The 27943-nt window shown below is 39.1% G+C and overlaps 1 protein-coding gene and 1 pseudogene across 2 annotated transcripts; one reads left to right on the top strand and one right to left on the bottom strand.

Moving 5' to 3' along the window:
- The first annotated feature begins 2909 nt into the window (after window positions 1-2909).
- On the top strand, window positions 2910-27704 carry MED1 (mediator complex subunit 1). Of its 2 annotated transcripts, XM_054593716.1 has the most exons (17): window positions 2910-3281; window positions 5467-5573; window positions 9452-9530; window positions 12143-12197; window positions 12302-12434; window positions 13140-13168; window positions 15981-16052; window positions 16562-16636; window positions 17247-17320; window positions 17685-17774; window positions 18800-18911; window positions 19426-19550; window positions 19802-19920; window positions 20698-20899; window positions 22554-22649; window positions 22767-22872; window positions 24252-27704. In XM_054593716.1, exons 1-17 carry the CDS (start codon window positions 3257-3259, stop codon window positions 27487-27489), a joined length of 4737 nt encoding a protein of 1578 aa, XP_054449691.1. In that variant the 5' UTR covers window positions 2910-3256; the 3' UTR covers window positions 27490-27704. The 2 variants fall into 2 exon arrangements, with proteins under 2 accessions (XP_054449691.1, XP_054449692.1); XM_054593717.1 differs by lacking the exons at window positions 2910-3281; window positions 5467-5573; window positions 9452-9530; window positions 12302-12434.
- On the bottom strand, window positions 6475-6806 carry LOC129086966 (60S ribosomal protein L36-like; annotated as a pseudogene).
- Window positions 27705-27943: the final 239 nt, after the last annotated feature.

A 27943-nucleotide genomic window follows, 5' to 3' on the forward strand; every position in this document is an offset into this window, starting at 1 on the left:
ATGCTTGTTGAATGAAGAGCATTTTGACAACAGAAAAGGAATTTAAATTATGAATTATTAGCACTCTCCCTCCTAGGAGCATGTCCATGCTTTTCGTCCCTCTCAGGTGTGCATCTCCTATCTCTTAGGGTCCCCATGAGACTTGCAACCAGGGGAACAAGGGGCAGCAGCAGCTCCACCCAGGCTAATCCCTCAAATCTATCTCCAAGGCCCCTTTTCTCTGACTTCCAGTAGCCAAAGCAGTCGCACCTAGGCTCTCTCCTGTTGCTTCTTCTATCCTAAGCCCTTCCTTGTTGCACTGTACCCAGCTTTAATAACACACTCTCAAAATCAAGAAACATATATGAATTATCTTGGAAAATTCTCATGTGGATAAATGCTCTCTATACTTCATCAATTTTAAGATTGCTAGATTCATATTATCTAGTATTCAGAACACACTTTTACACTAAAAAAATATTTGTTGACTGAGTGTTCTGTATTTCATCTGGCAACCCTATCAAATTATACCAACAATATGCTCTGAGTCTCTGATGTAAGCCAGGGGCTGGGCTAAGCAATGTCAATACACAGTAGTCAAAGAGAGGCCCAGTACACCGGCCGGAGTTGATAGTCAAGCAGGGAAAATAGGCATTGAACAAAACATAATGAACTTTATTAATTTTAATATTTAAAGTGTTATAAAAGAGATGATAATGTGTCCTGGCTGGTGTGGCTCAGTGGACTGAATGCTGCCTGCGAACTGAAAGGGTGTCCCAGTCAGGGCACATGCCTAGGTTGCAGGCTAGGTCCCCAGTTGGGGGCATGCAAGAAGCAACTGATAGATGTATTTCTAGCACATCAATGTTTCTCTCTCTCTTTCTCTCTTCCTTTCCCTCTCTCTAAAAGTAAATAAATAAACTATTTTTAAAAAGAGAGAGAGGATAATGTAATATCTAGCCTAGAGGAAGTTGAAATTGGAATGAGAAGGCCTTGGTGAGGTGAAGGGAGTGGAGAAAGGCCTCTTAGCAGTTAAAATGACCTGTTCAAGGACTTTGGGGGAGAAAGGTGTCCAAGAAATTTCTGCCCGTAAGAGAAAGCCAGTGTGGCTTGGGATTGGCAACGGGAGAAGAGTTGGGTCTAGAAGTCTTGGTAGGCCCAGTAAAAAATTTGACTACTAGACCCAGGTACAGTGCTAGATAGTGGGGATGCAAAAATGAGGGGCTATTCTTGCACCGAGAAACTCTTGGTGACTCAAAGGAATGAAGAGCAATATACAAGAAATAAAGTTTGAACTTTACTTTCAAGAATCATGGTTAAAGATAACTCTGTGGTAATAAACATGTTCCCAGATATTTCCAAAGACTTGTTAAATTTATTATATTAAATCGTATTAAATTTATGCTGCTGTGCCTACTCACCTGAACTGTATTTACTGAAGCTTTGTGAATTGCATTTTTGAAGTGTGGGAAAAGTCTGAGACGTTAGAACCAGCAGAAATTAATTGCTTAAGATCCTTACTGCAAACTAGATAAAATCAAACTTTTCACCAGTTATTTTCAAGGCTGTGTATGGATGGGAAAAGAACGTTTAAAAAAAAAAAGTAGCCTTAATTATGTTAAGAAGTTTTACCCAATGCTAGCTAGCACTGTTGTATTTTAGCATGGTTCTTCAGTTCCATTAGCCATGAACTAACGTCTCAGCATAACTCCAAATCTCTCTGTAACGATTTACTGAGACAAGAGATATGACTACATATTCCTTGTAACTACAGGCTAAACTGCTTATTTTCACTATGACTACAAAAAAAAGATATAATCAATTGAACACCTTTGGGACCCTTTTAATCCAAAATCTCCTAGATCTTTAAAAACATTTTAATTGTTCAAGAAATATTTCTTTTAAAAAAATGGGAATTTAGTGTACTGGGCTGATTTGTAACATCGTGTTACAAAGAATCAAAATCTTTTTTATTGCATAATTAGTCCATCTAGTATCTCAAGAAAGCGTATTATCTTTAATAAGATATTCTTTGAAAAATTTTTTTAATTTTTAATGTTCAAATACATTTGTCTCCAGTTTACCGCCACCACTTTCCCCTGTCCCACCCACCCCCAACTTCCACCCTCAATCCTTCCTCATTTTGGCTTAGTCAATGGGTCCTTTATACACGTTCCTTGATTTGACCCTTCCCCTTCTTTGCCCCGTTACCCCCCTCCCTCCTTCCCTTTCATAATAAAATATTCCTGATACAAACATCCTTCAAAAACCTAGACTTTCAGGGAAGAGAGCCCGGGATTTTATTTTTTTTTATTTTTTAAATTTAATCTTTATTGTATTTTTCCCTATTACCATTTAGTCCCCTTATACCCCCGCCCCCCAGCAATCACCACCACAGTGTTGTACACGTCCATGAGTCCTTTTTCCTTTTTGCTTGATCCCTCCACCCCCTAACCTCTCCCCACCACCCCTACCCTGGGCCCACCTAGCTGTTTCCGCTCTCCATCTATGTGAGAATCTGTCCCTATTTTCCTTGTTAGCTCAGTTTGTTCATTAGATTCTACATGTGAGTAAAGTCATATGATATTTGTATTTCTCTGGCTTATTTCACTTAGCATGATGTTCTCCAGGTCCATTCATACTGCCTCAAAAGGTAAAACTTTCTTTTTCTAACTGCCAAGGAGAGCCAGGAATTTTAATTTGCGAATTGCTTAAATGCCAAAACAAAATGCTGATGTCAAGAAAAACGGATCACTATCACCTGCCAAGCACCAAACGTACCTACGGTATATCTGAAACTACCAAAATCTAAGGGAAGGCTGGGTTGATAGAGTCTCGCGAGAAGAACAGTATTAACCCTTTTTCGCGATAGTTTGGTGCACCTCCCTTTTCCTCTCTCTCCCTTTCTCTCTCTCCCTTTCTCTCTCTCACTCTCTCTCTCTTTCTGTGTGTGTGTGTCTCTCTCTCTCCCCCCCCTTTCTCTCTCTCTCTCTGTGTGGGGGTGTGTGTGTGTGTCTCTCTCTCTCTCTCTCTCTCTTTCTCTCGCAGGATCACTGTTAATCTCGCGATCTTTGGGAAGTTCCGTTGGGGAAGATGGCGGCGGCCGCGAGCACCCTTCTCTTCTTGCCGCCAGGGACTTCAGACTGAGCCTTCTCCGGGAAGAGTGGGGAGTACTGGTGCCCTGCGTCCTGGTATCCCGAACTAACTTGATTCCCCTGTTAGTGGTGGGGGACGGCTTATCCTCTTGTGTAGGACTCAGGCCTTCCCCACTGTCAGGATGAAGGCTCAGGGGGAAACCGAGGGTGAGTAACTGAAGGAAAAAGCAGGGGGGCGCGACACAGCTGGGGGGAGCCAATCTGTGAGAGGAGCTAGGGTCCGATGGCCTTCGCGAAGACCACTCTCCCGAGGGCGCAGAGTCCAGGAGGCGGGATTTGTGTGAATTTTAGATTCTGAGCGTGCCATCTCTGGTGGTGAAGAGCTCCGACTTCGGGGTGATAGGGGTTCCCAACTTCCGTGAAGGTTTCCTGCTTAGATAGGGGCAATTATTGGTCCTCAGGACATTTTATCATAAAATTATGGAAGACCAGGAGAGTGAAGCTAAAATCATTCTTACACATCGTTCTAGAGGAGACGTCTGACTAATGACATAAGAACAATAATACAGAGCTGTTTGCCAAAGTACTGGAGGATGTTTTGGCGTGAGTGAAATGATTAAGTCCTTATAATAAAAGCCAGCAGTTCTCTAGAACATCACCGTGTTCAGATCTTGTACTATTGTATATTTTTTAATATGCGTTTGATTTTTATCCTTTCAGTGGCTGCTAACTCAGAACTGAAATACAGCTTTTCTGTGGAACCTTACTTTGATTCTCCAAAGTTCTACACTCCAGTTTAAATGCTTCCTTAGTATTTTGAACATAGTTCTATTACTAATACCGCTCACTGTATTACTTTGTTACTTGTCTTTTTCACTGTATTCTGAGCTTTGTAGATCAGGGACCTTGCCTTACTCATCATTGTATAGTCCCTACGACATGAATAGTTGCTCAAAAAATGTTAGATTTGAGTATTCATAAAACAATGTTTATCATCAGGCTTCTCAAGGAAAGGAAGGGGGATATGTTTTGAAGTAGAGGAAGAAGGAAGGTTTACTCCTTTGGTGCAGAGGAATGACATAAAAAATGAAGCAGGAATTTTGTCTAGTTTGCTCACTGCCAATCCCCTTGCAAATAAAATAGTGCTTGATCAAATGAGTCTTGAAAGTAGGAATTCCCAGAAATGTGTCCAGAATTATAAACTGGATGAAGTCACCCCACACCAGTTATCCAGAAGATGAGGGCATTGGAGGAAGGAGTTTGGATCTTGATTTAGAAGATGTCACTGCCTCAAGTCTGATTGCTGATATTCTGTTTATTTTTCAGTGACACCTTTTCTGTAATATTCTTGCAACTAGCTAACTTTCCCCCCTTTGAATTTCAATTAATAATGTTTCTGTTTTTTTGTTTGTTTTTAATAAGATAAAGTTTATTTAAAAAGTCATAGAGGTAGTAAAAGTCAGCCAGCTGGACTGCGTAGGCTCAGGAAACAAGTTCCAGAAGCAGAACAAGGGCCCTTGGAGCTTAGGAGAGGGAAAGGCAAAGGTAACACACCTGAGGGGAAGAAGGGGATGGGAAAGTCTTCCCCAGGGGAAGAGCATATTGTATCATTGCTTTTAAGAGCATATTTTATTTTGCTTTGTGTGGTTGTTATTTCTAGGTTAACTTAGCTACATCCTTTCACAGATGCCATCTCAGGCACATTGTGTTTTTGCATTGCCAGTCGTTTCTAGCACAGGTCCTTGCTGATACTAAGCTGTACAAGAATTAGAGGAGGAGGATTTAAGGGTGGAGGAGGTTCGCTCACACACTTAGTTCAGGAGTCATTCTTTCCTACCTTTTTCTTATGGCTGCTGGAAACTCATCATTTAGATATTGACATCTTCTCTGTCTATAAAGTTGTAGTTTGGATTCAAATAGGAGAAATCTGAATAACAAAGTCTGTTTTCCTAATTATACTTATAAATTGATCTCTTAAAATTATGAAAAAAGATTAAGAAAGTCTGTATTTTCACATTGAAAACCAACTAACCTTACTAGGCTATGTTCAAATGTATGCTCTACTTATATTGTCAGGGGATTTTATACATATCATGAAATGATTTTATCACTAAATTGTAGTCTTGGTCCTGAAACATGATTAGAAGTGGTTCTTTTTTGGTTCTCATTAAAAATTTGCATAGAAAGCAGTCCTGTTCTATGGTGTTTATTGGATTAGGCCCATACTTTGTGTGTCTTCTTGTCATTAAAAATAAATTCTTTACATGTTTTGAAGTAAATGATACTGAAAAATATTTTAACTGAGTTCTTGATGTATGGGGGTTTTATTTGCAAGAAAAACTAAGGTCTTGCAAGAAGAGTTTTTAATGATGTCTTCTTATTTATATTGTAGAGTCGGAAAAGCTGAGTAAGATGAGTTCTCTCTTGGAACGGCTCCATGCAAAATTTAACCAAAATAGACCTTGGAGTGAAACCATTAAGCTTGTGCGTCAAGTCATGGTGAGGATTGTGGTGTGTGCTTTGATAATTATTTAATAAGCAAGCTCTCTATGTCAAATTTTTCAAACTAGCTGTTATAATGTGTCTTTGGTTCATATATTTTTTAATGGTATTATTTATTTGTTTTTAGAGAGAGGGGAAGGAAGGGAGAAAGAGAGGCAGAGAAACATCGATGGGTACACGAAGGATACATCGATATCGCAGGCCCCAAACTGGGAACCTGGTCCGCAACCCAGGCCTGACCTCTCACCAGGAATTGAACCAGTGACCTTTTGGTTCATAGGCCGGTGCTCAATCCACTGAGCCATACCAGCGAGGGCTGTCTTTAGTTTTACTTATCATAAAGTTGATAGCCACCATGTACTCAGGTGTTTTAAGAGTATACCCAAGAAGGAGATATATTTATGAAATTGCGTTAATCAGGAGTTATAGTACACTGATGTACTTTGGGTAGAAGTGCTAAGAAACTAATAAGAGACACATATGATAGGCTGGGATAGAGCCATTTATTCTTCACTTCCTGTCAAACTGCTTGATACCAATGTGATTGTACTTTCATTGTACCTATACTAGGAGTTGAATTTGCAGGGTTTTTTTTTTTTTAAGATTTTCTTCACTTTTAGAGATGGGGGAGGGAGGGAAAAAGAGGGAGAGAAACAAGATTGGTTGCCTCTCACCACCGCCCCCCTGCAGCTGGGGACCTGGACTCCCCTGACTGGATATCAAACAGGCACTGAGCCACGCCAGCCAGGGCCACAATTAATTCTTAAGTTACCCGTTCACTCCATCAACCAACCAACCTCCCTCCCTCTCTCCTCCCTTCTCTCCCTCCCTCCCTTCTCTCTCTCTCTCTCTCTCTCTCTCTCTCTCTCTCTCTCTCAGAGAACAGGTTTTATTACACAGAGGGGATAGGGCTCAGTCCTTCTTGGCTGCTGCCTTCCTCATGGCTGCAAGGACATTACTCAGCTCCTCTCTCTTCCTCTTGGCACAGATGTGTGTCCCCACCCTTTTCTTGATGAATTTCAGGGCCCTCTTGTCCTTAGAGACCTTGAGCAGCTCCATGGTGCGCCATTCATAGGGGGCAAAGCCACACCTCTCAGATCATTTCCCGAAATAATTTTGTTTGCTTGGTGAGGCGCCCCCAGCAGTGGCTGTGCCTCGGCTTGCACACATGTTCTTTGTCACTTTTTGGCCTCTATTGAGGCCCACAGCCATGGGATAGCGGAGGGCCATGGCTGCTGTTCCTCAGTGGCTGCCCCAGCTGACCATAAACCTTTTTACATCAACCTTTCTTTACTACTCCTTCCTGAGCCATTCACCTGTATGTCGAGTCCTCAGTGAAATGGAAGACAGGGAGCGTGGGGGGCTGGATGTTAAAAGTTCACCCATGTGATTCCAGTGGTAGTCAAGTGATGTAGGAAAACTTCTATGAGTTCACTTAGGCAATAGTTATATGGGAGTGTTTCCTTTATGATAATTCATGGATCTCTTTGGATTTGTGTACTTTTCTGTGTGTATGTTTTACTTCAGTGAAAGTACCCTCTCTTCCCCAACTAAACTTACCTGGGCCCAGAGTGTGCTCAGTTTAGTAGATTTATTAGTGTTTCAAATGATCTTATCAGTATAGCACTAGGAAAAGAACTGACTTTGCTGTCAAAAGATCTGTATTTTTGCCCTGGCTGGTTAGCTCAGTTGGTTAGAGTGTCATCCCAATACACCAAGGTTGTGGGTTTGATCCCCGGTCAAGGCATATATAAGAAGCAAACAATTAATGCATAAATAAGTGAAACAAAAAATTGATGTCTCTCTTTCTCTCCCTCCCCCTTCTCTAAAATCAATTAAAAAAAAAAAGACCTGTATTTTAAGCTTGATGCCAGTGCTCACTACTTATATGACCTTGGACAAATTATTTAATATCTCTGAGTTTCAATTTTCTTATTTGGAAAGTAGAGGCACACAATACCTGTGAGCTTTTCAACATACATTAAGTACTTGCTTAATTGGTTCTTGGAAACTGCAACTTTAAGTGAAATGACATACAGCAAAACCAGTACTATCATAGTCTGATTGATATACACAAGAGTTAAAGTTCCTAGGGCATAGTTCTGGTCACAAAACCATCACCAAACTTCTAAATAATGACACAAAACACTTGTAATATTAAACATCAAAATAAATGTGAGTCATACAGACATTTAAGAAATAGTAATAAAAACAAGTAAGAAAATTATTACCCAACCTGCTTATTCTAATTCAGGGTCTTGGGTGGCCAGAGCCTATCTTGGCAGCTCAGGGTTCAAGGTAGGAACCCACTGTGGACAGCACACCATTCCATTGTGGGCGCATTCTCTCTCTCTCTCTTTCTCTCTCTCTCTCTCTCTCTCTCTCTCTCCACACACACACACACACACACACTTGTTTAGATTGGGACAATTTAGATGTGGCAGTTAATCTAACGTTCATGTCTTTGGGACATCGAAGAAAACAGACATGGCTAGAATGTGTAAACTCCACACAGACAGTGGCCCCAGCCAGGAATCAATTTTTGTTTGCCCATTCAACGTAATGAGAAGTTGTTATTCAAGGACCTGCTGTAGTTCTGTTGTAAGGATCAAATCAGATAATGGATATTAAATTGTTTTGTTGCTAAAATATTTCTGTAACTTTTACAAATGTATGTGCATCTTCTGGCTCAGGGTTGTATACATAAAAGGTATTAAAAATGTTTTTAGAAAAAGAATTGTAATTTTTACAGTCTGAATTCAGAGGTTGTCATTTTTATACTACAAGGCAACCATATTCTAGTTTGAAATGTGTTCTATATAATTGGTGTTGTCATTAGAGAGACATCAAGACGTAGAGGAATTTTAAGTGGCTACTAAGAACTGTATTTTGAGGTACTAGTGCCTTGGTTTGGTCACCCTAACTTCCACTGTCTATTTTTCACTTTTGCTGATCAGTAATGTGATTTTATTGGTTTATCAAGACTTCAGATTATTTTCAACAACTGACATAATAACAAATCTTAGTAGATTAACATGTAAATGAGAATAATAATTTATTTAAAATAGAGGGTCTGTCTTTTCAGTTAAAAAATATTGGTATTCATTGTCCAGAACACTCCCGTGTCTATTCAGGTACAAAGGAAGCCAGATTATTAATTAATCAGATGTTTGTTTTGTAAGGTTGGAATTAGAGCAAAGGGAAATGGATTTAGGGCAGGGAAAAGCCTGAAAAACTATCCTTGTATCATAAAACTGTTCACATTTCTGGGGATTGGAATGTTGTACAGAGAAAATCTTCTTCCCTGGGTAGGGTCAGAAAAACTGCCATTTTTTTTTACTCTTTGGGAATCCATTTTCTGGACTATATAATCTGTTTCTGAGTCAATCCACTTTGACTATGGTGTCATTGTATTTCTTATATTACTCGCAAATCATCTGGTTAGATTTGGGGATTGCCAAATCTTGTGAGCGACCCCATTTAACTGAGTAAATCTTAGCATATAGTTACTTCTAAGGAGGCTGATCTCATTTTTTACATTTTGATTCTTAATTCCCCTCCCCCTACCTGAAGGTTATCTTATTTTAGATCTGGGAATACCTTTCCTACCTTCATGTATTTGGATATGGATGTATCCATGTACTATATGAACTTTTCTTCTTTGGCTGGATGGACAGAGTAACAGTTAAAGAGTGTATTTTAAAAAAGTTTATAGACTTAAATCGAAAGTATATACAGAATATAGAGTATACAGACTATAGGATATAGTCTATGTACTATCCTGAAGTATTGCTACTAGGATAATGTATATGTTTATCTGAAACACTTTTGGCTTGGTTAACATTCTACCTCAAATGTTTTCCCACTTAATACAGGAGAAGAGGGTTGTGATGAGTTCTGGAGGGCATCAACATTTGGTCAGCTGTTTGGAGACACTGCAGAAAGCTCTCAAAGGTAATCATCTTTGCAACCTGCTGATTTCTTGCCCTGGCCGGTGTGGCTCAGTGGATTGAGTGCCACCCTGTGAACCAAAGGGTTGCTGATTCAATTCCCAGTCAGGGAATATGCCTGAGTTGTGGGCCAGGTCCCCAGTGGGGGGGGGTATGTGAGAGGCAACCACACACATTGATGTTTCTCTCCCTCTCTCTCTCCTTACCTTCCCTTCTCTCTAAAATAGATAAATAAATAATTTTTAAAAAATGCTAATTTCTTAAAACACTCTGTTTAAGAAAGATTATTTTACACTTAGACACTAGAAATATGAATTGAGGTAGGTCAACTTTTTATGCTTGTCATCAGTTTTGCTTTCATCAAGGAATTGAGATGAGCTCTTACCTGAACTTTTATAACATTTTGATCCTATTTTAGTAAAACATTTTGATCCTATTTTAGAGGCTGGTAGAAATTTCAAAGATAATTAATGAAGCATAACTATAGATAGCAGGGGAAAGTTCTTTTTTCTTTACATGTTCTAATTAATTCTCAATAAGAAGATGGACATTTTAACGTTAAAAGGTTTTTATTGTGTTTATGAACAATGTTTTCAGGAAAGCAAACATAAAATTTATATCATGAGCTTGATTATCCATGCTTACAATTAACCTTTCTATTTTTGGGGAGAAATGAAAGTAAAAAAGATTTTACTCTGATATATCGCAAGTGAACCTTACTCAGCTGAATTTTTATTTTTTTAATCCTTACCCAAGGACATTTTTTTCATTGGTTTTAGAGAGACGGAAGAAAGTAGAGGAGGGAGGGAGGGAGAGGAAGGAAGTAGAAAGGAAGGGAAGGAAAGAAAGAGAAAGAAACAGTGATGTGAGAGAGAAGCATTGCATGGTTGCTTTGGTTACGCACCCTGACTGGGGATCAAACTTGCAGCCTAGGTATGTGCCTTGACCAGGAAATTGAACCCGTGACCTCTTCGTCCATGGGACAACAGTCCAACCAATTGAACCACACTGGTCAGGGGGAATGTTGGTTTTTTAATTATGGTAAAACATACATAACACAAAATTTACCATTTTAACCATTTTTATTTTTAAAGATTTTTTTTTCCAGACAGATAGGGAGAGAAACATCAATGTGTGGTAGCCTCTTGTGCACCCCCTACTAGGGATCTGGCCCACAACCCAGGCATATTCCCTGACTGGGAATGGAACCAGCAACCCCATGGTTTTCAGGCCGGCACTCAGTCCACTGAGCCACACCAGCCAGGGCCATGTACATTTTTAAATGAACAGTTCATTGGCATTAAGTACATTCACATTGTTGTGCAACCATCATCACCATCCATCTCTAGAACTTTTTATATTTTATTTATTTATTTTTATAGAGTGGGGAAGGGCGGGCGAAAGACGGAGAGAGACATTGATGTGAAAGAGAAACGTCAGCTGGTTGGTTTCCTACGCGCCCCAACTGGGGACCAAACCTGCAACCCCAGCATGTGCCCTGACGGAATCAAACTGGCGACCTTTTACTTTGTGTGACAACGCCCAACTGAGCCACACTGGTCAGGGCACCTTCAGAACTTTTTCATTTTCCCAAACTGAAACTGTATCCATTAAACAATAACTTCTTGTTTCCTCCTCTCCCCAGCCCTTGGGAACCACTGTTCTATTTTCTGTCTGTAAGAATTTGACTACTTAGTGGGGTCATAAAGTATTTGTCCTTTTGTGACTTGCTTATTTCACTTAGCAAAATGTCTTCAAGGTTCATCCATTTCGTTGCATGTGTCAGAATTTCCGTCCTTTTTAAGAAAGTTGAAAAATATTTTATTGTATATAAGTAACACATTTTGCTTATCCACCCATTGATGGACACATGGGTTATTTCCACCTTTTGGCTATTGCAAATAAAACCACTATAAACACTTGAGTATCTTGAATTTTGGTTTTTATGGTTTTTTTTTTTTTAATTTTGAGAATACATTTATTAAAGCTGGGGACAGTGAAATAAGGAAGTGCTTAGGATAGAAGAAAGAGGAGAGCGCCTAGGTGTGGCTTTGCTTTGGCTCACCGGAAAGTCAGAGAAACGGGGAACTTGGAGATAGATATATGGGGTAAGCCCGGGACATGTTGCCACTGTCCGTTGCTTCCCTGGTTGCAAGTCTCGTGGTGACGGTAAGAGTTTAGGAGGTGCACACCTGTGAGAGAAGAAAAGCACGGGTGTACTCCCAAGAGGGAGAGCACCTGTTTTTATGTTGGTTTTGATATTAATCTTTCTTAGAAGCATTAGCAAAACAACTGTGTCTTCTTTAAATTTTGAGACAAGACAACTTGTCCCAAATGAGTAATGAAAAAGGGTAAGGAGAAAGGTCCAGTAGTTTTTTCAAATAGAGTTTTTTTGTTTTGTTTTGTTTTCTTTTCTTTTTTTGCTTCTTTTGATTATTACTGTGTAGGCCACAGCTAACCCTTACCCAGTGACCTTTGTGCAAATTATAAGCATTTGAACTCTTGAATGTGTTTATCACTTTGAAAGGATGGATATATTCAGGGTGTTTCTGTCTTTGAAGAATACAATTTTATTTGGAGCATCCCTTGTGATTTCCTTTTTTCACCTTTTCATAGTAACATCTTTACCAGCAATGACTGACCGTTTGGAATCTATAGCAAGACAGAATGGGTAAGTAGACTATCTGTAGGCAAAAATGTTTAACTTAGTGTTGACTTTGGGTGGCTTTATTTACGTGTCTTCTATTAATTTTTGTTTTGATTTGTTCCTGCTAGACTGGGCTCTCATCTCAGTGCCAGTGGCACTGAATGTTACATCACGTCAGATATGTTCTATGTGGAAGTGCAGTTAGATCCTGCAGGACAGCTTTGTGATGTAAAAGTGGCTCACCATGGGGAGAATCCTGTGGTATGTGTTGTCGATATTTCACTGGAATCTGTGGGGTTTACTTAGAGACATTAATTTTAAAATTAATTGTTGGGGTTTGAAATAGCTTGGGTTTTGATTTTTTCATGAGCCACTGTAGAGGTGATGTGATGGGTTACAACATCAATAGCTATAGAATGGAATTTAGAGTAATATGGGTCCATCTCTAACATTATCCAAAAGCTTTGACAAGTGGAAACACCAGAGGAACCCTTTCCATTTCATATAAACAAACATGACCTGTACTTGAACGATAGGTGTTGAGGATTTAGAAATAACAAAGGTCCTCTCTTCAAAGAACTTATAGTCAAGATGGACAGATAATCTTGTATATAGCTGATGTCCCTGAAAAATCCTATAAAAGAGATGAATCTAAAATGTGTGTAACCAGACAATTGGATATGAATTCCAAGGATGGCATTAAAGAGAGGTCCTAATATTTTAAAGGAGTACTGAAAGTTGATCTGAACTCATAAAACTATTTCATACATTTTGATCTTTAATTTCCCTCTCCAAACCCATTGTTTACCAAGTAGGAAGATGTTTGTTGATATCTTGTTAATAAGGACCTTCTATAGTTTTAATGTTTTTGTTATAAAGCATGTGCTACTAATATGAGAAAAATGTTTGGTATCTTCAAAGGTCTTAAAGTAGTTTAACATTTTAACATAATTTCTTTAATTTCAGAGCTGTCCAGAGCTTGCACAGCAGCTAAGGTAAGCAAATGATATATTCCCTGACATTGGCAGATAATGTTGTTCTTTACAGCTAGGTTTGTTATTTGTTATTTATTTATTTTTATTATAGCTAGGTTTTGAGGCCAGTCCAAAGTTACCTTCCTTGGAGACTTGCCTTGGGGTGGTGAATATACAGCACAGTGTACAGATGTGTTGTAGAATTATGAACCTGAAACCTGTACAATTTTGTTAACCAGTGTCACCCGAATAAATTCAATAAGGGGGGGGATTAGATTCCTAAGGAACAAATTTATTTTCTTTGGTCAAGATTTTTCACTCTTGCCCTGGCTGGTGTGGCTCAGAGGACCGAGTGCCGGCCTGTGAACCAGGGGGTTGCTGGTTCGATTCCCAGCCAGGGCACATGCTTGGGTTGTGGGTCAGGTCCCCAGTGAGGGGCACGCAAGAGGCAACCAAACATTACTGTTTCTCTCCCTCTCTTTCTCCCTCCCTTCCCCTCTCCAAAAATAAATAAATAAAAATCTTAAAAAAAAAAAAAAGATTTTTTAGAGTCTAGCCCTGGCTCATGTGGCTCAGTGGATTGGGTGCTGGCCTGTGAAGCAAGGGGTCACTGGTTCGATTCACAGTCAGGGCACATGTCTGGGTTGTGGGCCAGGTCCCCGATGAGAGGAGCATGAGGGGCAACCATGCATTGATGTTTCTTTCCCTCTCTTTTTCCCTCCCTTCCCCTTTAAAGATAAATAAATAAAACCTTTTTTTTTTTTTTAAAAAAAAAAAGACTTTTCAGAGTCTATACTTGTCACTTTCAGAATTAACTTGATTTCTTACCCTACTCTATCTAGTTCAGGGTTTCTCAACTTTGGCAGTATTGACAATTTGGATTGGAAGCCTTTGTTCTGGAGGGCTGCCCTGTGGCTTGTAGAATGTTTAATGGTATCTTTGGTCTCTCTCCACTGGTTGCTAGTTGTATCTCCTGAGTTGTGACGATCAAAAATATCTCCAGATATTGCAAAAAGTCCCTGGAGGGCAACACTCACTCTTAAATATTTGAGAACTATTGATCTAGCTTTTGGAATTCTGTATGGATCAAAAATAGCATCTGATTATTGAGTCAGAGAAGGCTCGAGAAAATTGAGTCTACATCATAAAAAGAACTTTTTGCACTGATTTTGAGAAAAATTATTTTGCGTTTAAGGCATATCGTGACGTACTCCCATCGTAGTATAGTGCTAGGCTTGAAGAATCTCTTTTAGCAGTTGATGGTTTTTCCTCCTGGCTTATCTTTTCCCTTTGAATTAAGTTGAAATTTCCATACTTAAATTTAAACCGAAAATTAACCTTCTGGGAATTTGAGAAAGTCATTACATCAAGTTTATATTTTAAATATAGTGAAGTTTTCAGATGCCACATGGATGTCTTAGGGTGGTAATATTGAGGAATTAAGTTTTATAGGTTTCTCAGTGATCAGATTAATGTACTTACAACCAAATGCACCAGACTCGAACCAGCTTTTAAAAATTTCAATTTGGCCCTGGCTAGTGTGGCTTAGTGGATTGAGTGCCAGCCTGTGAACCCAAAGGTCTCTGGTACGATTCCAGGTCAGGGCAGATACCTGGGTTGGGTACCCAGTTGGAGGCATGTGAGAGGCAACCAGTTGGTATCTCTCTCGCACAACAAGGTTTCTCTCCCTCTCTTCCCCTCTCTAAAAATACATAAATATTTTTTTAAAAAAGAAAGAAAATTGCAATGCAACATAAAAAATAATCTTTCTAATTCTAGCAAAGCTGTAGTACCACCTTTGTCCAGAAAGATGGACATTGGCTTAGTCCATAAAGCCAGTATTTCTGGTTCTAATCTGGAGTAGGAGATTACTCCAATTTATGAACTAGTGGTGTTCCAGAGTTAATTTGTGAGCATATTTGAAAGTAGGAACCTCAGTTAGCTTTTATACCCGATATTTTTAGTCACTTTGTATAGATTGTAATTTTAAGGTAGGGAATATATTTTGCTGCTGCTCCTATTACTTTTTACTGTCTTCATGGCACTTCCAGCTGTAAGTATTCAATAAGTGCCTGACCAAGTATCTGACATTGTTAGAGCAATTTAACTTTCAAGAGACTTTTTTAAGTTGGAAAAAAGATACAGAGAGAATTGCTGAGTTGTGTTAGATTCCTAAGCCTGCCCACAGATGCCTATTTGACTAAGAATCCAAGCCACACAATTTGGTTCTTGAAAGCCAGGGGTCATGGTAGTACTAGTTTTGTTTTTCCTCCTGGAGTAGATCTAGTCATACAACCTTTGGAATGTGTTGTTTGCCTCCATAGTACCTACCCATCCCTTTTTCTCTAGGTCATCCATCTGTCTCTCTTTAGTGTTCATTTATCCTTGTTGTTCTTATGTTCCCACTTACTTGCAAGTATTCTGTCTTCTCAATTTACTTACTCCATTTTCTCTCCAATCAAAAGGGTTTTTTGTTGTTGTATTTTTATTCTCATTCCATCTGGTCATCTTGGTTATGTATGCAGAGGAAAAGGAAGTGATTTATTTAAGCCAAGTCTCATTACTTAAAAGAAAATTAGTATATAAATTAACAGGTCTTTTGGACTATATTTTATACTGCTTATTAGCACCTCTAGAAAAATGGGCAAAGAAAGGAAAACATTTCTTTTTCTTTTGCTACTTTTGATTGATTCTAGAAAACTGGGGGTAAAAAGAACAAATTATGAAAATTAGTTTTATATAGCCATGATTTTTGGTACTTTGCTGTTAAGATTGAGTAGTAATTATGTGTTTTATTCTCCTCCCCCTCTCCTCTTCCCTGAACTTCTTATAGGGAAAAAAATTTTGATGAATTTTCTAAGCACCTTAAGGGTCTTGTTAATCTTTATAACCTTCCAGGAGACAAGTAAGTATTTTGTGGGGTTTTGTGCTTTGCTTTTGTTGGAAAAATCAGTATATATCTATAAATTATTTTGTGCTTAGAAATTTGCCAAGTCTTCTGCCTTATCTCATTTGTGATTTCTAATAATGACAATCTATAGCTAAGCTTCTAACGCTATGTTTTTTAAAGGTATTTTAAATAAACAGTATTTGCCTTAATGGATTATTATACCAAAAGAAGACTATAATCCTTGAGATGTCTTCAACATATTGATTTCTGGGCTGAAAGAAATTAGTTGTTGTAGAACTGGCTTGTCAATTTTACTTTTATGCTACTTGGGATTCTGTTAGTCTACTTGGCTCTTTTAGATAGAGATACAAATTAGCTTTGAAGGAACACTAGATTTAAAAACCTTTTTAAAAGTTTTTAGTTGCTTCCAATATAGACTTGAACTCTGGCCTTTCTGTATTGTTTGTGTATGTGTATGTATGTATTTTAACTATTTAACTCTTCTTCTCTTCATCTACTTTTAGCAAACTGAAGACTAAAATGTACTTGGCTCTCCAGTCCTTAGAACAGGATCTATCTAAAATGGCAGTCATGTACTGGTAAGACTGGCTAAGGTGACAATTCTGTATGACCCCTCTTAAAATTCTATATGACCTTGTTCTTAAAGTTTTTCGTATAGGGGATTGTTACCAGGGTCCTATTATACAGGGTTGGGCAAAAGTAGGTTTACAGTTGTTTGTATGGAAAATAATACAAGAATAAACTATCACATACTCACAACTGTAAACTTATTTTTTTCCCTACCCTGCATATATCTACTAATAGATGTACATTATTATACATTATATTATACCTATATTATACATCTTGTCCATTTCCTTTGACTTCTCAAATAATGATTGCATTCCATTTTCTGAGTTTCAGTATTCCTAGGTTGTTGGTTGGTATTCCCTAGGTTTTATCTTAAGACTTGTCAAACCTGGCCTCCCATCTAATAAATAATAGTAGTGATTTTTGTTTGCAACATTATATACTGCTGTATACTGAGAAATAATCCCTTCTCTTTGAAAATGAAATGCAATTGTAATATGCCCAGTTACAGGACAGAGTCATTACTATAAGTCTTTTAAGAGCTGAGCTTATTTTCACATTGTGAACTAATACCTGCAGGGCTTAAACACAAGCAAACATAGATCATCTGTCTTGCAGGAAAGCAACCAATGCTGGTCCCTTAGATAAGATTCTTCATGGAAGTGTTGGCTATCTCACTCCAAGAAGTGGGGGTATGTGATCCTTATTTGTTTATTTAGAATAATGTCTAATTTTAGTTGAAGGGTCATTACTTAAAATTTTACCTTGGGTTTATAAAAGCAGAGGGAGAAAATCACCGGTAATTTATGTATTTTTAATGATTTCTAAGGTATTAACACCTGTCTTCCCTAAATTTTATTTTTTTAATTGTAAAGTAAATTGTTGCCCCTAAAGTAAATACTTATGCTTTGGTGATATTTCATAAGCTGCTTTGGAGTATGAGTCTTCATATCTGTGAAACTATTTCCTTGTATATAGGTATATAGAAATGGGAATGTTTTTCTCTATTTGTATTTTACCTGATAATGATGTAGTGATAAATTTTATTTTTAATAGGTCATTTAATGAACTTGAAGTACTATGCCTCTCCTTCTGACCTACTGGATGATAAGACTACATCTCCCATCGTTTTGCATGAGAATAATGGTAAGACTGTAAAACAACTGAAGGTTTTGTTCCATGTTTAAAAAGTATTTTTAAGACTGTGAATGCCCAGCCCTGCTTGCACTTTCTGGTTTGCTACTCCGTAGTAAGTTTGCCATCCCTACAAAAGTTTGTACCTGATGCAGTCTCTCTCTCTCTCTCTCTCTCTCTCTCTCTCTCTCTCACACACACACACACATATCTACATATGTATATGCACATATATGCATATATACACATAATAATAAAAGCTTAATAAGTACTGTTGAATAAGTAAATGAGTATTCATTTCAAGACCACCTGACTTGAAAAAATCCCCCTTAATTTAAAGGTGAAGAAATCAGCCAACTTACTAAAGAATTACAATAATGGATGTTATTTTCTATTTGCACTTAAATACACTAAAACAAAATGAGAAATGGTCTAATACCTCATTTGGTACCCTTATAACTTCATTCATTGATTATCCTATACTCATAATTATATTTAATAGATTCTGAAGTTAGAGGAAAAAAGTATCAATAACAGTAATGAGCCTTTAAAATTTTTTTCCTTGGACTGCATTGTTTTCTTATTTTTTTTGTTTTATTTACAGACAGAAATACTGGTTGGTTAGAAAGGTAACTTTTGCCCTGGCTGGTGTGGCTCAGTGGATTGAGCGTTGACCTGTGAACCGAAAGGTCACTGGTTTGATTCCCAGTCAGGGCACATACCTGGGTTGCAGGCCAGGTCCCCATTTGGCGGTGTGTGAGGCAACCGATCCATGTATCTCTTACACATTGATTTTTCTCTCCCTCTCTCTCTTTCCCTTCCTCTCTCTAAAAATAAATAAATCTTTTTTAAAAAGGTAACTTCTAGCATTTCTAAGTTATATAGGTATTAAAGCATCTGACAAACAAAATAGGTCTGATGAATTATGCAGAAGTCAGCCTAGTTAGCTTTTTTTTTTGTTTTGTTTTGTTTTAAATGTTAAGGTCCTTATAATTTATGTTACTTTGGCGAATACCCCTTTTCTTGTCTATTCCCAGTTCCTCGCTCTTTGGGCATGAATGCATCAGTGACAATTGAAGGAACATCTGCTATGTACAAACTCCCAATTGCACCATTAATTATGGGGTCACATCCAGTTGATAACAAATGGTAAGTCAAATATAATTAATTCTAGGGTAGCAAAGTCCATTTTTTCAACTTCAAGCCCAGTATGAAATAACTATTACTTTCACTTGGCTTTTCCCAAACTTGACTTTCTAGAGTTTGGCTTTTTATTCATTTAATTTCTTTTTTCAATGTCTATTTTAATGTTCCCTTCTGCAGTCTGCTTAGAGAACACATTCTCTGTCCTGAGAGAGAGAATTATGCTAATTCCGCTGGTTTAATGATTGCTCCATTGTTTTCTTATGGAACTCAAGATGGTTGACTTGGAGTTATGTTGGAGTGATAATTAGAGGACATGCCTCAAAAGATATATTTGATTGAATATTTTAGGGTTAACAAATAAGATGTTCCATAATTGGGGGACAATTAAAAGTTCAAAGAGTGAGTTTTGATAGGCTTTGTGAGCACATGTTTATATGATACAGATATGTCTAAGGATGTGTTTAGATTTTTCATTTTCATATCAAGTCAAAATCCAACCCTCCCCTTTTGTTTGAAGGACCCCCTCCTTCTCCTCAATCACCAGTGCCAACAGTGTTGATCTTCCTGCCTGTTTCTTCTTGAAGTTTCCCCAGCCAATACCAGTATCTAGAGCATTTGTTCAGAAACTTCAGAACTGCACAGGTGAGTTTTAAGCATCAGGAGCTAATCTTGTTATAAATGTGGAAAGCAAATTTCAAATTTAGATTATCTTAGACCTCTTTTGGTCTTGAAGGCCTCAAAAAAAAATTCTGCTGGGTATATAAACATCATGGTGCTTTGTACTCAAGTACTTTTTGAATAAATGGACTCAGTAGAAGTTACGAAGGAAGAACTAAGCTGTCAATATTATGGTCTTATTGTGATCATTATGTTGATTCTTTTTTCCTCCTCAGGAATTCCATTGTTTGAAACTCAACCAACTTATGTGCCCCTCTATGAACTGATCACTCAGTTTGAGCTGTCAAAGGACCCTGACGCTGTACCTTTGAATCACAACATGCGATTTTATGCTGTAAGTAAGGCCCTGTAGACTGTGTAGGTCATGTTTGGACCCAAGATCAGAATCTTTCTTTTATTGAATTACTGAGGTCAGATAACCTACTTTTGGACTGCTGGATCATATCCTATTTCCTCAGTCAAGCAGGAAATTACAGAAATCTCTGGAACATACTGAATAAAGAACATGAGCTTTTAACTTAGGAAACAACATACATTTCATTGTTGAAATTACAGATGAAAGTCTCTTAATGGTATTCTGAACTTTTACAAGCTTTTAAGTAGGTGTTAAGCATTCTTATTGTTTAATTTTTTCAAGTACCATGAGCTTATTATCTGGAGAGGTACATACAGAGAAGAAAGTACTGTAATGAATAAATTAAAGAAGCAGCAGAACCCCATCTGTACTTGAGTTTATTGTAATGTTTGATGATAGTGTAGACTAAAGTAATAGTTCCCAAATTCTAGCTGCATTATACTTATATGTAGAGTATTTTATAAAAATAAAGATCTTTCATTTATTGTTCAGGAACCTCTTTTATATAGATTTCTGATGTAATTTTTTTGTTAGCTACATTAGGAAACCACTAGCAGAACATTTACAAAGAGAGTCTTTTCAGCCAAGTGAGTATTTGGCATTTATAACACCAGCTAATCAAAGAATTAACAGTAGAGTTCTATTATTCTCCAAGAAATTGCTTTTGAGTTTTGAGGCATAGGTTTTTTTTAGGATAGTTTGTGGTTGGAGTACAGTGGGTGAGTAGCATTCATTTCCTTTGTTCTTTTTGCCTAGGCTCTTCCAGGTCAGCAGCACTGCTACTTCCTCAACAAGGATGCTCCTCTTCCAGATGGCAGAAGTCTGCAGGGAACCCTTCTCAGCAAAATCACATTTCAGCACCCTGGACGGGTTCCTCTTATCCTAAATCTTATCAGACACCAAGTGGCCTATAATACCCTAATTGGAAGCTGTGTCAAAAGAACTATTCTGAAAGAAGGTACTGCCTTTCCTTTTGATATATATACGGGTAAATGGAAACTGAAAATTCCAATATGGTGACCCATCATATTGCCTATGGAACTTTTAAAAACTACAGATATTTGGCCCTGGTTGGTGTGGCTCAATGGATTGAGAGCTGGCTTGCAAACTGAAAGGTCGCTGGTTTGATTTTCAGTCAGGGCACATTCCTGGGTTGCACACCAGATCCCAGGTTGGGGGTGTGCGAGAGGCAACCAATCAATCTATCCCTTTCGCACATTGATGTTTCCCTCTCTTTCTCCCTCCCATCTCTTGTCTCTAAAAAATAAATAAATAAAATATTTTAAAAATACAGCTATTTGGTTTCCACATTCACATGAACTGAATTACAACATCAGTGGGAGGTGCTGGGAATCTACTTTAAACTCCACAAATAATTTGATGGAACCAATCTATAAACTGGCATTTGGAAACCACTGGGATTTTTTTCTTCTTTTTTTTTTCGGGGGTGGGGGGCGCAGAGGGGTTGCAAGGGACTTACTCTTTATCTGCATACAGTGATATAATTGGATATCTAAGGGCCTGAACCTTGCAGCAGGATATACTGGAGAACTTGGGATGCTATAGGAAGAGAGGACTTCTTGATATCTAAATTTTAGGTTGTTAGGACAGTGCTTTTTAGTCCTGAGTATATTTCCTCTCCCTGTTCTTTTGAGAACTTAATTGTATAGTTTAAAGAGGGGTGAAACCATTCAATGTTCTTTTTCTCCCAGGATTCTGGAATGCTGGTGTTTTTCAACAGTTTGCTGTTAAAAGCTTTGATATGAATTTTGGCTGCTCTATTTGACCATAGTTACTTTTTACTTTAGTTGTAAAGCACTTCAGTGATAGTGACATATCAGTGCAAATGGTAAGCAAGAAGAAACAGGGAAGGAAAATCAGGGGACAGTTTTTATGGGAATAAGAATTGCTTTAGAAATGAGAAATTTCAGAGAGCATATGCAAGTGTGCTTATGGCCCTTCTACTTCATGTATTTGAATCCTAGAACTCTCCAAATAGCTTCAGGGCATCTAAACATGAATTTCTGTAAAGTTAGTTATGAAGTTAGTCCTATAGAGATGTGTTCTGTCAAGAAAGTATGTGATCTTTATCTCTGAGCTGGCAGCAGGTTTGGTTTAGGAACATATGATGACAGAAATGTGTGTATTTGGCTTAGGTATATCATTTTAGGTTGTAGCCTGATATCCCTGTTCAACAGATTATGGGCTGCACAGCTAACAGCTGCAAACACTGATAGAAAGCAGGGTTTATGGCAGTTGTTCTAGATGTCTGCTTATCAAATAGAATGAGGAACTTCTGTTGGTCATATTTATATTCGGAATTCACTTTTAAGGCAGGGTTTTTATGTCTGTCAAGGTCTTTAACAATTTAGGGGTTATTGTGAATGCCTTCATTTTAGAAAATTAAACTTTAGTTACTACTTTATTCTGGAATATTTATAACATAAATTGGCAGCTTCCTTCTATTACTTGTGGATGATATAGTAGGTGTAGGATTTACTTTCTTAAACTAAAATTTAGTTTAATTTCATTCTTTACAGTTAGGGATTATTATACTTGTCTCAAGTCTTACATTTGGTTGATTATTATATGATGTTTTCTTTGCCTTTTAGATTCTCCTGGGCTTCTCCAATTTGAAGTGTGTCCCCTGTCAGAGTCCCGGTTCAGTGTATCTTTTCAACACCCTGTGAATGACTCCCTTGTGTGTGGTGAGTTGTATGGGTGGCTACCATCTCTCTCATGGCAGCAGTTTGGTCCTTTATCTCTTTTTGAAAAGTCAGAAGCTGAGTCTATCTCAAATACCTCCTGTATATTTTGTCTTTCAGTGGTAATGGATGTGCAGGACTCAACACATGTGAGCTGTAAACTCTACAAGGGGCTGTCAGATGCACTCATCTGCACAGATGACTTCATTGCCAAAGTTGTTCAAAGGTAGCACTGGCCCTTTTCCATCAGAGTCCCAGTAAGAGGTGTATAATGATGAATTGGAAATTTAGGAGGAAAGCAGTTAGTCACTGCTTTGAATTCACCCTTCTCTGCTTTCGGATTCAAAAGCAATATGAGCTTTGGTTTTTAAAATATCATTATGAGAAAAATGGGAAGTAAGGTAGGTAACTTGAAGTCTGGCTTTAGGGTTCTTTTGGAGAGAGAAAGCTGAAAAAAGATGTAGGCCTTTTTTTTTTTTTTTTTTTTTTACTTATCCTCTCTGTTACTTTTTAACATATGTAAAATGGCAGTGGCAGTGTTTCGGAAGACAATTAAGCCAGTTAGCTTTCCAGAAATACTACTATGTAATAGTGAGATTTTTCTTGAGCAGGTACTAGTGGACTGTTTTATAAATAAATTTTACTGGAACACAGCCACGTCTGTTTATTTACATATTGTCTATAGCTGCTTTTGAGCTAAGATGGAAGAGTAGTTCGGCAGAAACCACAATGATCCTCAAGAGTCAAAACTGTTACTAACTGGTCCTGTAAGAAAGGTTGCTAACACATTCTCCAGCAAAATGTTTTCAAACATAGGTTTATAAATATAAATTCATAAGAAACAGTGTTTTGGTTTAAATAGACAAGATTTTGCCCTGGCTGGTGTGGCTCAGTGGATTGAGTGCCAGCCTGTGAACCTAAATATCACTGATTCAATTCCCAGTCAGGGTGCATGCCTAGGTCTGAGTCCAAGTCCCTAGTTGGCGGAGGGCAAGAGGCAACTGATCTAGGTACCTCTCACACGTCAGTTTTTCTTTCCCTCTCTTTCTCCCTCCTTTTCCTTCTCTCTTAAATAAAATATTTTTAAAAATTTATAAAATAAACAAGATTTCATACCAGTAGTAGTACTTTTCACAGTATAGTTGTGGGGTGATGTAAGCCATTAAGGTTTAAAACTTGATGGGTCAAGAGATTTTTCTACTGGTACGTTAAGATAAATCTATATCCCGTTAATCACATGTGAAACTCCAAAAGGAGGGCATTTTGTTAATGAGTTAATTATTACCCATTTTATTCTAGTTCATTATGTAGCTAATTATTTGGATTCTTGTTTATGGTTAGTTTGTTTTGGGTGGTGCTTCAAAAGAGGCTGACGATTACCTATTGGTCCAGATTCTTTTTAGAATAAATCAAAGCTCTGGCATTTCATAGAATGGTTCTTGCCTGTGGGTTTACTTGCCTTACCTGAAAACTGCATTACTGCAAACCTCTGATGACATATCTAAATCTTAGGCAAAATTAAAGCCTGTTTTCCCTAATGAAAAATTGGTTTCATTCAGCAACTAGTGCAATGTTAACTTTGTTTTTTCCATCTTATCTTAACAGATGTATGTCCATCCCTGTGACGATGAGGGCTATTCGGAGGAAGGCTGAAACCATTCAGGCCGACACCCCAGCACTGTCCCTCATTGCAGAGACAGTTGAAGACATGGTGAAAAAGAACCTGCCCCCGGCTAGCAGCCCAGGGTATGGCATGACCACAGGCAACAACCCAATGAGTGGTACCACTACACCAACCAACACCTTTCCGGGGGGTCCCATTACCACCTTGTTTAATATGAGCATGAGCATCAAAGATCGGCATGAGTCGGTGGGCCATGGGGAGGACTTCAGCAAGGTGTCTCAGAACCCAATTCTTACCAGTTTGTTGCAAATCACAGGGAACGGGGGGTCTACCATTGGCTCGAGTCCGACCCCTCCTCATCACACGCCGCCACCTGTCTCTTCGATGGCCGGCAACACCAAGAACCACCCGATGCTCATGAACCTTCTTAAAGATAATCCTGCCCAGGATTTCTCAACCCTTTATGGATGCAGTCCTTTAGAAAGGCAGAACTCCTCTTCCGGCTCACCCCGGATGGAAATGTGCTCGGGAAGCAACAAGACAAAGAAGAAGAAGTCATCAAGATTACTACCTGACAAACCCAAGCACCAGACTGAAGATGACTTTCAGAGGGAGCTATTTTCAATGGATGTTGACTCACAGAACCCTATCTTTGATGTCAACATGACAGCTGATACACTGGATACACCACACATCACTCCAGCTCCAAGCCAGTGTAGTACTCCCCCGACAACTTACCCACAACCAGTACCTCACCCCCAGCCCAGTATTCAAAGGATGGTCCGACTATCCAGTTCAGACAGCATTGGCCCAGATGTAACTGATATCCTTTCAGACATTGCAGAAGAAGCCTCTAAGCTTCCCAGCACTAGTGATGATTGCCCACCCATTGGCACCCCTGTTCGAGATTCTTCAAGCTCTGGGCATTCTCAGAGTGCCCTCTTTGACCCTGATGTCTTTCAAACCAATAATAATGAAAATCCATACACTGATCCAGCTGACCTTATTGCAGATGCTGCTGGAAGCCCCAGTAGTGACTCTCCTACCAATCATTTTTTTTCTGATGGAGTAGATTTCAATCCTGATTTGTTGAACAGCCAGAGCCAAGGTGGTTTTGGAGAAGAATACTTTGATGAAAGCAGCCAAAGTGGAGATAATGATGATTTTAAAGGATTTGCATCTCAGACACTAAGTACTTTGGGGGTGCCAATGCTTGGAGGTGATAATGGGGAGACTAAGTTTAAAAGCAATAGCCAAGCTGACACAGTTGATTTCAGTATTATAGCAGTGGCTGGTAAGGCTTTGGGTTCTGCAGATCTTTTGGAGCATCACAGTGGTAGCCAGAGTCCTTTACTGACCACTGGGGACTTAGGGAAAGACAAGACTCAAAAGAGAGTGAAGGAAGGCAATGGCACCAGTAATAGTAGTCTGTCAGGGCCAGGATTAGATAGCAAACCAGGGAAGCGCAGTCGGACCCCTTCTAATGATGGCAAAAGCAAAGATAAGCCTCCAAAGCGGAAGAAGGCAGACACTGAGGGGAAGTCCCCGTCTCACAGTTCTTCTAACCGACCTTTCACCCCACCTACCAGTACAGGTGGATCCAAATCTCCAGGCAGTTCAGGAAGATCTCAGACTCCCCCAGGTGTTGCCACGCCACCCATTCCCAAAATCACTATTCAGATTCCTAAGGGAACTGTGATGGTGGGCAAGCCGTCTTCTCACAGTCAGTATGCCAGCAGCGGTTCTGTGTCTTCCTCAGGCAGCAAAAGCCACCATAGCCATTCTTCCTCCTCTTCTTCCTCATCTTCTGCTTCCAACTCAGGCAAGATGAAAAGCAGTAAATCTGAAGGTTCATCAAGTTCCAAGTTAAGTGGCAGTATATATTCTAGCCAAGGGTCTTCTGGGTCTAGCCAGTCCAAAAATTCATCCCAGTCTGGGGGAAAGCCAGGCTCCTCTCCCATTACCAAGCATGGACTGAGCAGTGGCTCCAGCAGCACCAAGATGAAACTTCAAGGAAAGCCATCATCGCTTATGAACCCTTTAAGTAAACCAAACATATCCCCTTCTCATTCAAGGCCACCTGGAGGCTCTGATAAGCTTGCCTCTCCAATGAAGCCTGTTCCCGGGACTCCCCCATCCTCCAAAGCCAAGTCCCCTATCAGTTCAGGTTCTGGTGGTTCTCATATGTCTGGAACTGGTTCAAGTACTGGCATGAAGTCATCTTCAGGGTTAGGATCCTCAGGCTCATTAAAAACTCCCCCATCATCTAATTCTTGTACAGCATCATCATCTTCCTTTTCTTCGAGTGGCTCTTCCATGTCATCCTCTCAGAACCAGCATGGGAGTTCCAAAGGGAAATCTCCCAGCAGAAATAAAAAGCCATCCTTAACAGCTGTCATAGATAAACTGAAGCATGGGGTTGTCACCAGTGGCCCTGGAGGCGAAGACCCAATGGATGGCCAGATAGGGGTTAGCACAAATTCTTCTAGCCATCCTGTGTCCTCCAAACATAACATGTCAGGAGGAGAGTTCCAGGGCAAGCGTGAGAAAAGTGATAAAGACAAATCAAAGGTTTCAACCTCGGGGGGGTCAGTGGATTCATCTAAGAAGACTTCAGAGTCAAAAAATGTGGGGAGCACGGGTGTGGCAAAAATTATCATCAGCAAGCATGATGGGGGATCCCCCAGCATTAAGGCCAAAGTGACTTTGCAGAAACCTGGGGAAAGTAGTGGAGAAGGGCTCAGGCCTCAGATGGCCTCTTCCAAAAACTATGGTTCTCCACTCATCAGTGGTTCCACTCCAAAGCATGAGCGTGGCTCTCCCAGCCATAGTAAGTCACCAGCATATACCCCCCAGAATCTGGACAGTGAAAGCGAGTCAGGCTCCTCCATTGCAGAGAAATCTTATCAGAACAGTCCCAGCTCAGATGATGGCATCCGACCACTTCCAGAATACAGCACAGAGAAGCATAAGAAGCACAAAAAAGAAAAGAAGAAAGTAAAAGACAAAGATCGGGATCGGGACAAAGACCGAGATAAGAAAAAATCTCATAGCATGAAGCCAGAGAGTTGGTCTAAATCACCCATCTCTTCAGACCAGTCCTTGTCTATGACAAGTAACACAATCTTATCTACAGACAGGCCCTCAAGGCTCAGCCCTGACTTTATGATTGGGGAGGAAGATGATGATCTTATGGATGTGGCCCTGATTGGCAATTAGGAACCTTAGTTTTTAAGATAAAAAACATGGCCAGAGAAAAACTATAAAGTTTATAGACAGACCACCATAGGGGATGAGTTGGACAGGTCTGAGTTTGTGTTTAAGAATGTTAAGTGGCATGTCTTCTGACACTAAGCTGGGTGAATTTAGAAAGGCATAACCAGACCCTACTAGAGAGATCATAGGTTTGATTACTAAGAATCACTGTTCCTTTGCCAGGAAAAAAAAAAAAAAGTTAAAATACTTGCTTATGAAAGGGAGGGGGTGGGAGGGATGTAGGGAGAGGGAAGGGTGGGAACCAGTTTTGTGGGAAATATTCATATATATATATTTTTTCTCCCCTTTTCCATTTTTAGGCCATGTTTTAAACTCAATTTTAGTGCATGTATGTGAAGGGCTGGGCAGAAAGTGAAAAAGCAATACATTCCTTGATGCATTTGCATAAAGGTTGTTC

Source organism: Pteronotus mesoamericanus, unplaced genomic scaffold, assembly GCF_021234165.1.
Source record: "Pteronotus mesoamericanus isolate MK-2021 breed Mesoamerican mustached bat unplaced genomic scaffold, CSHL_Meso_final scaffold_476, whole genome shotgun sequence".
Taxonomy (NCBI): Eukaryota; Metazoa; Chordata; class Mammalia; order Chiroptera; family Mormoopidae; genus Pteronotus; species Pteronotus mesoamericanus.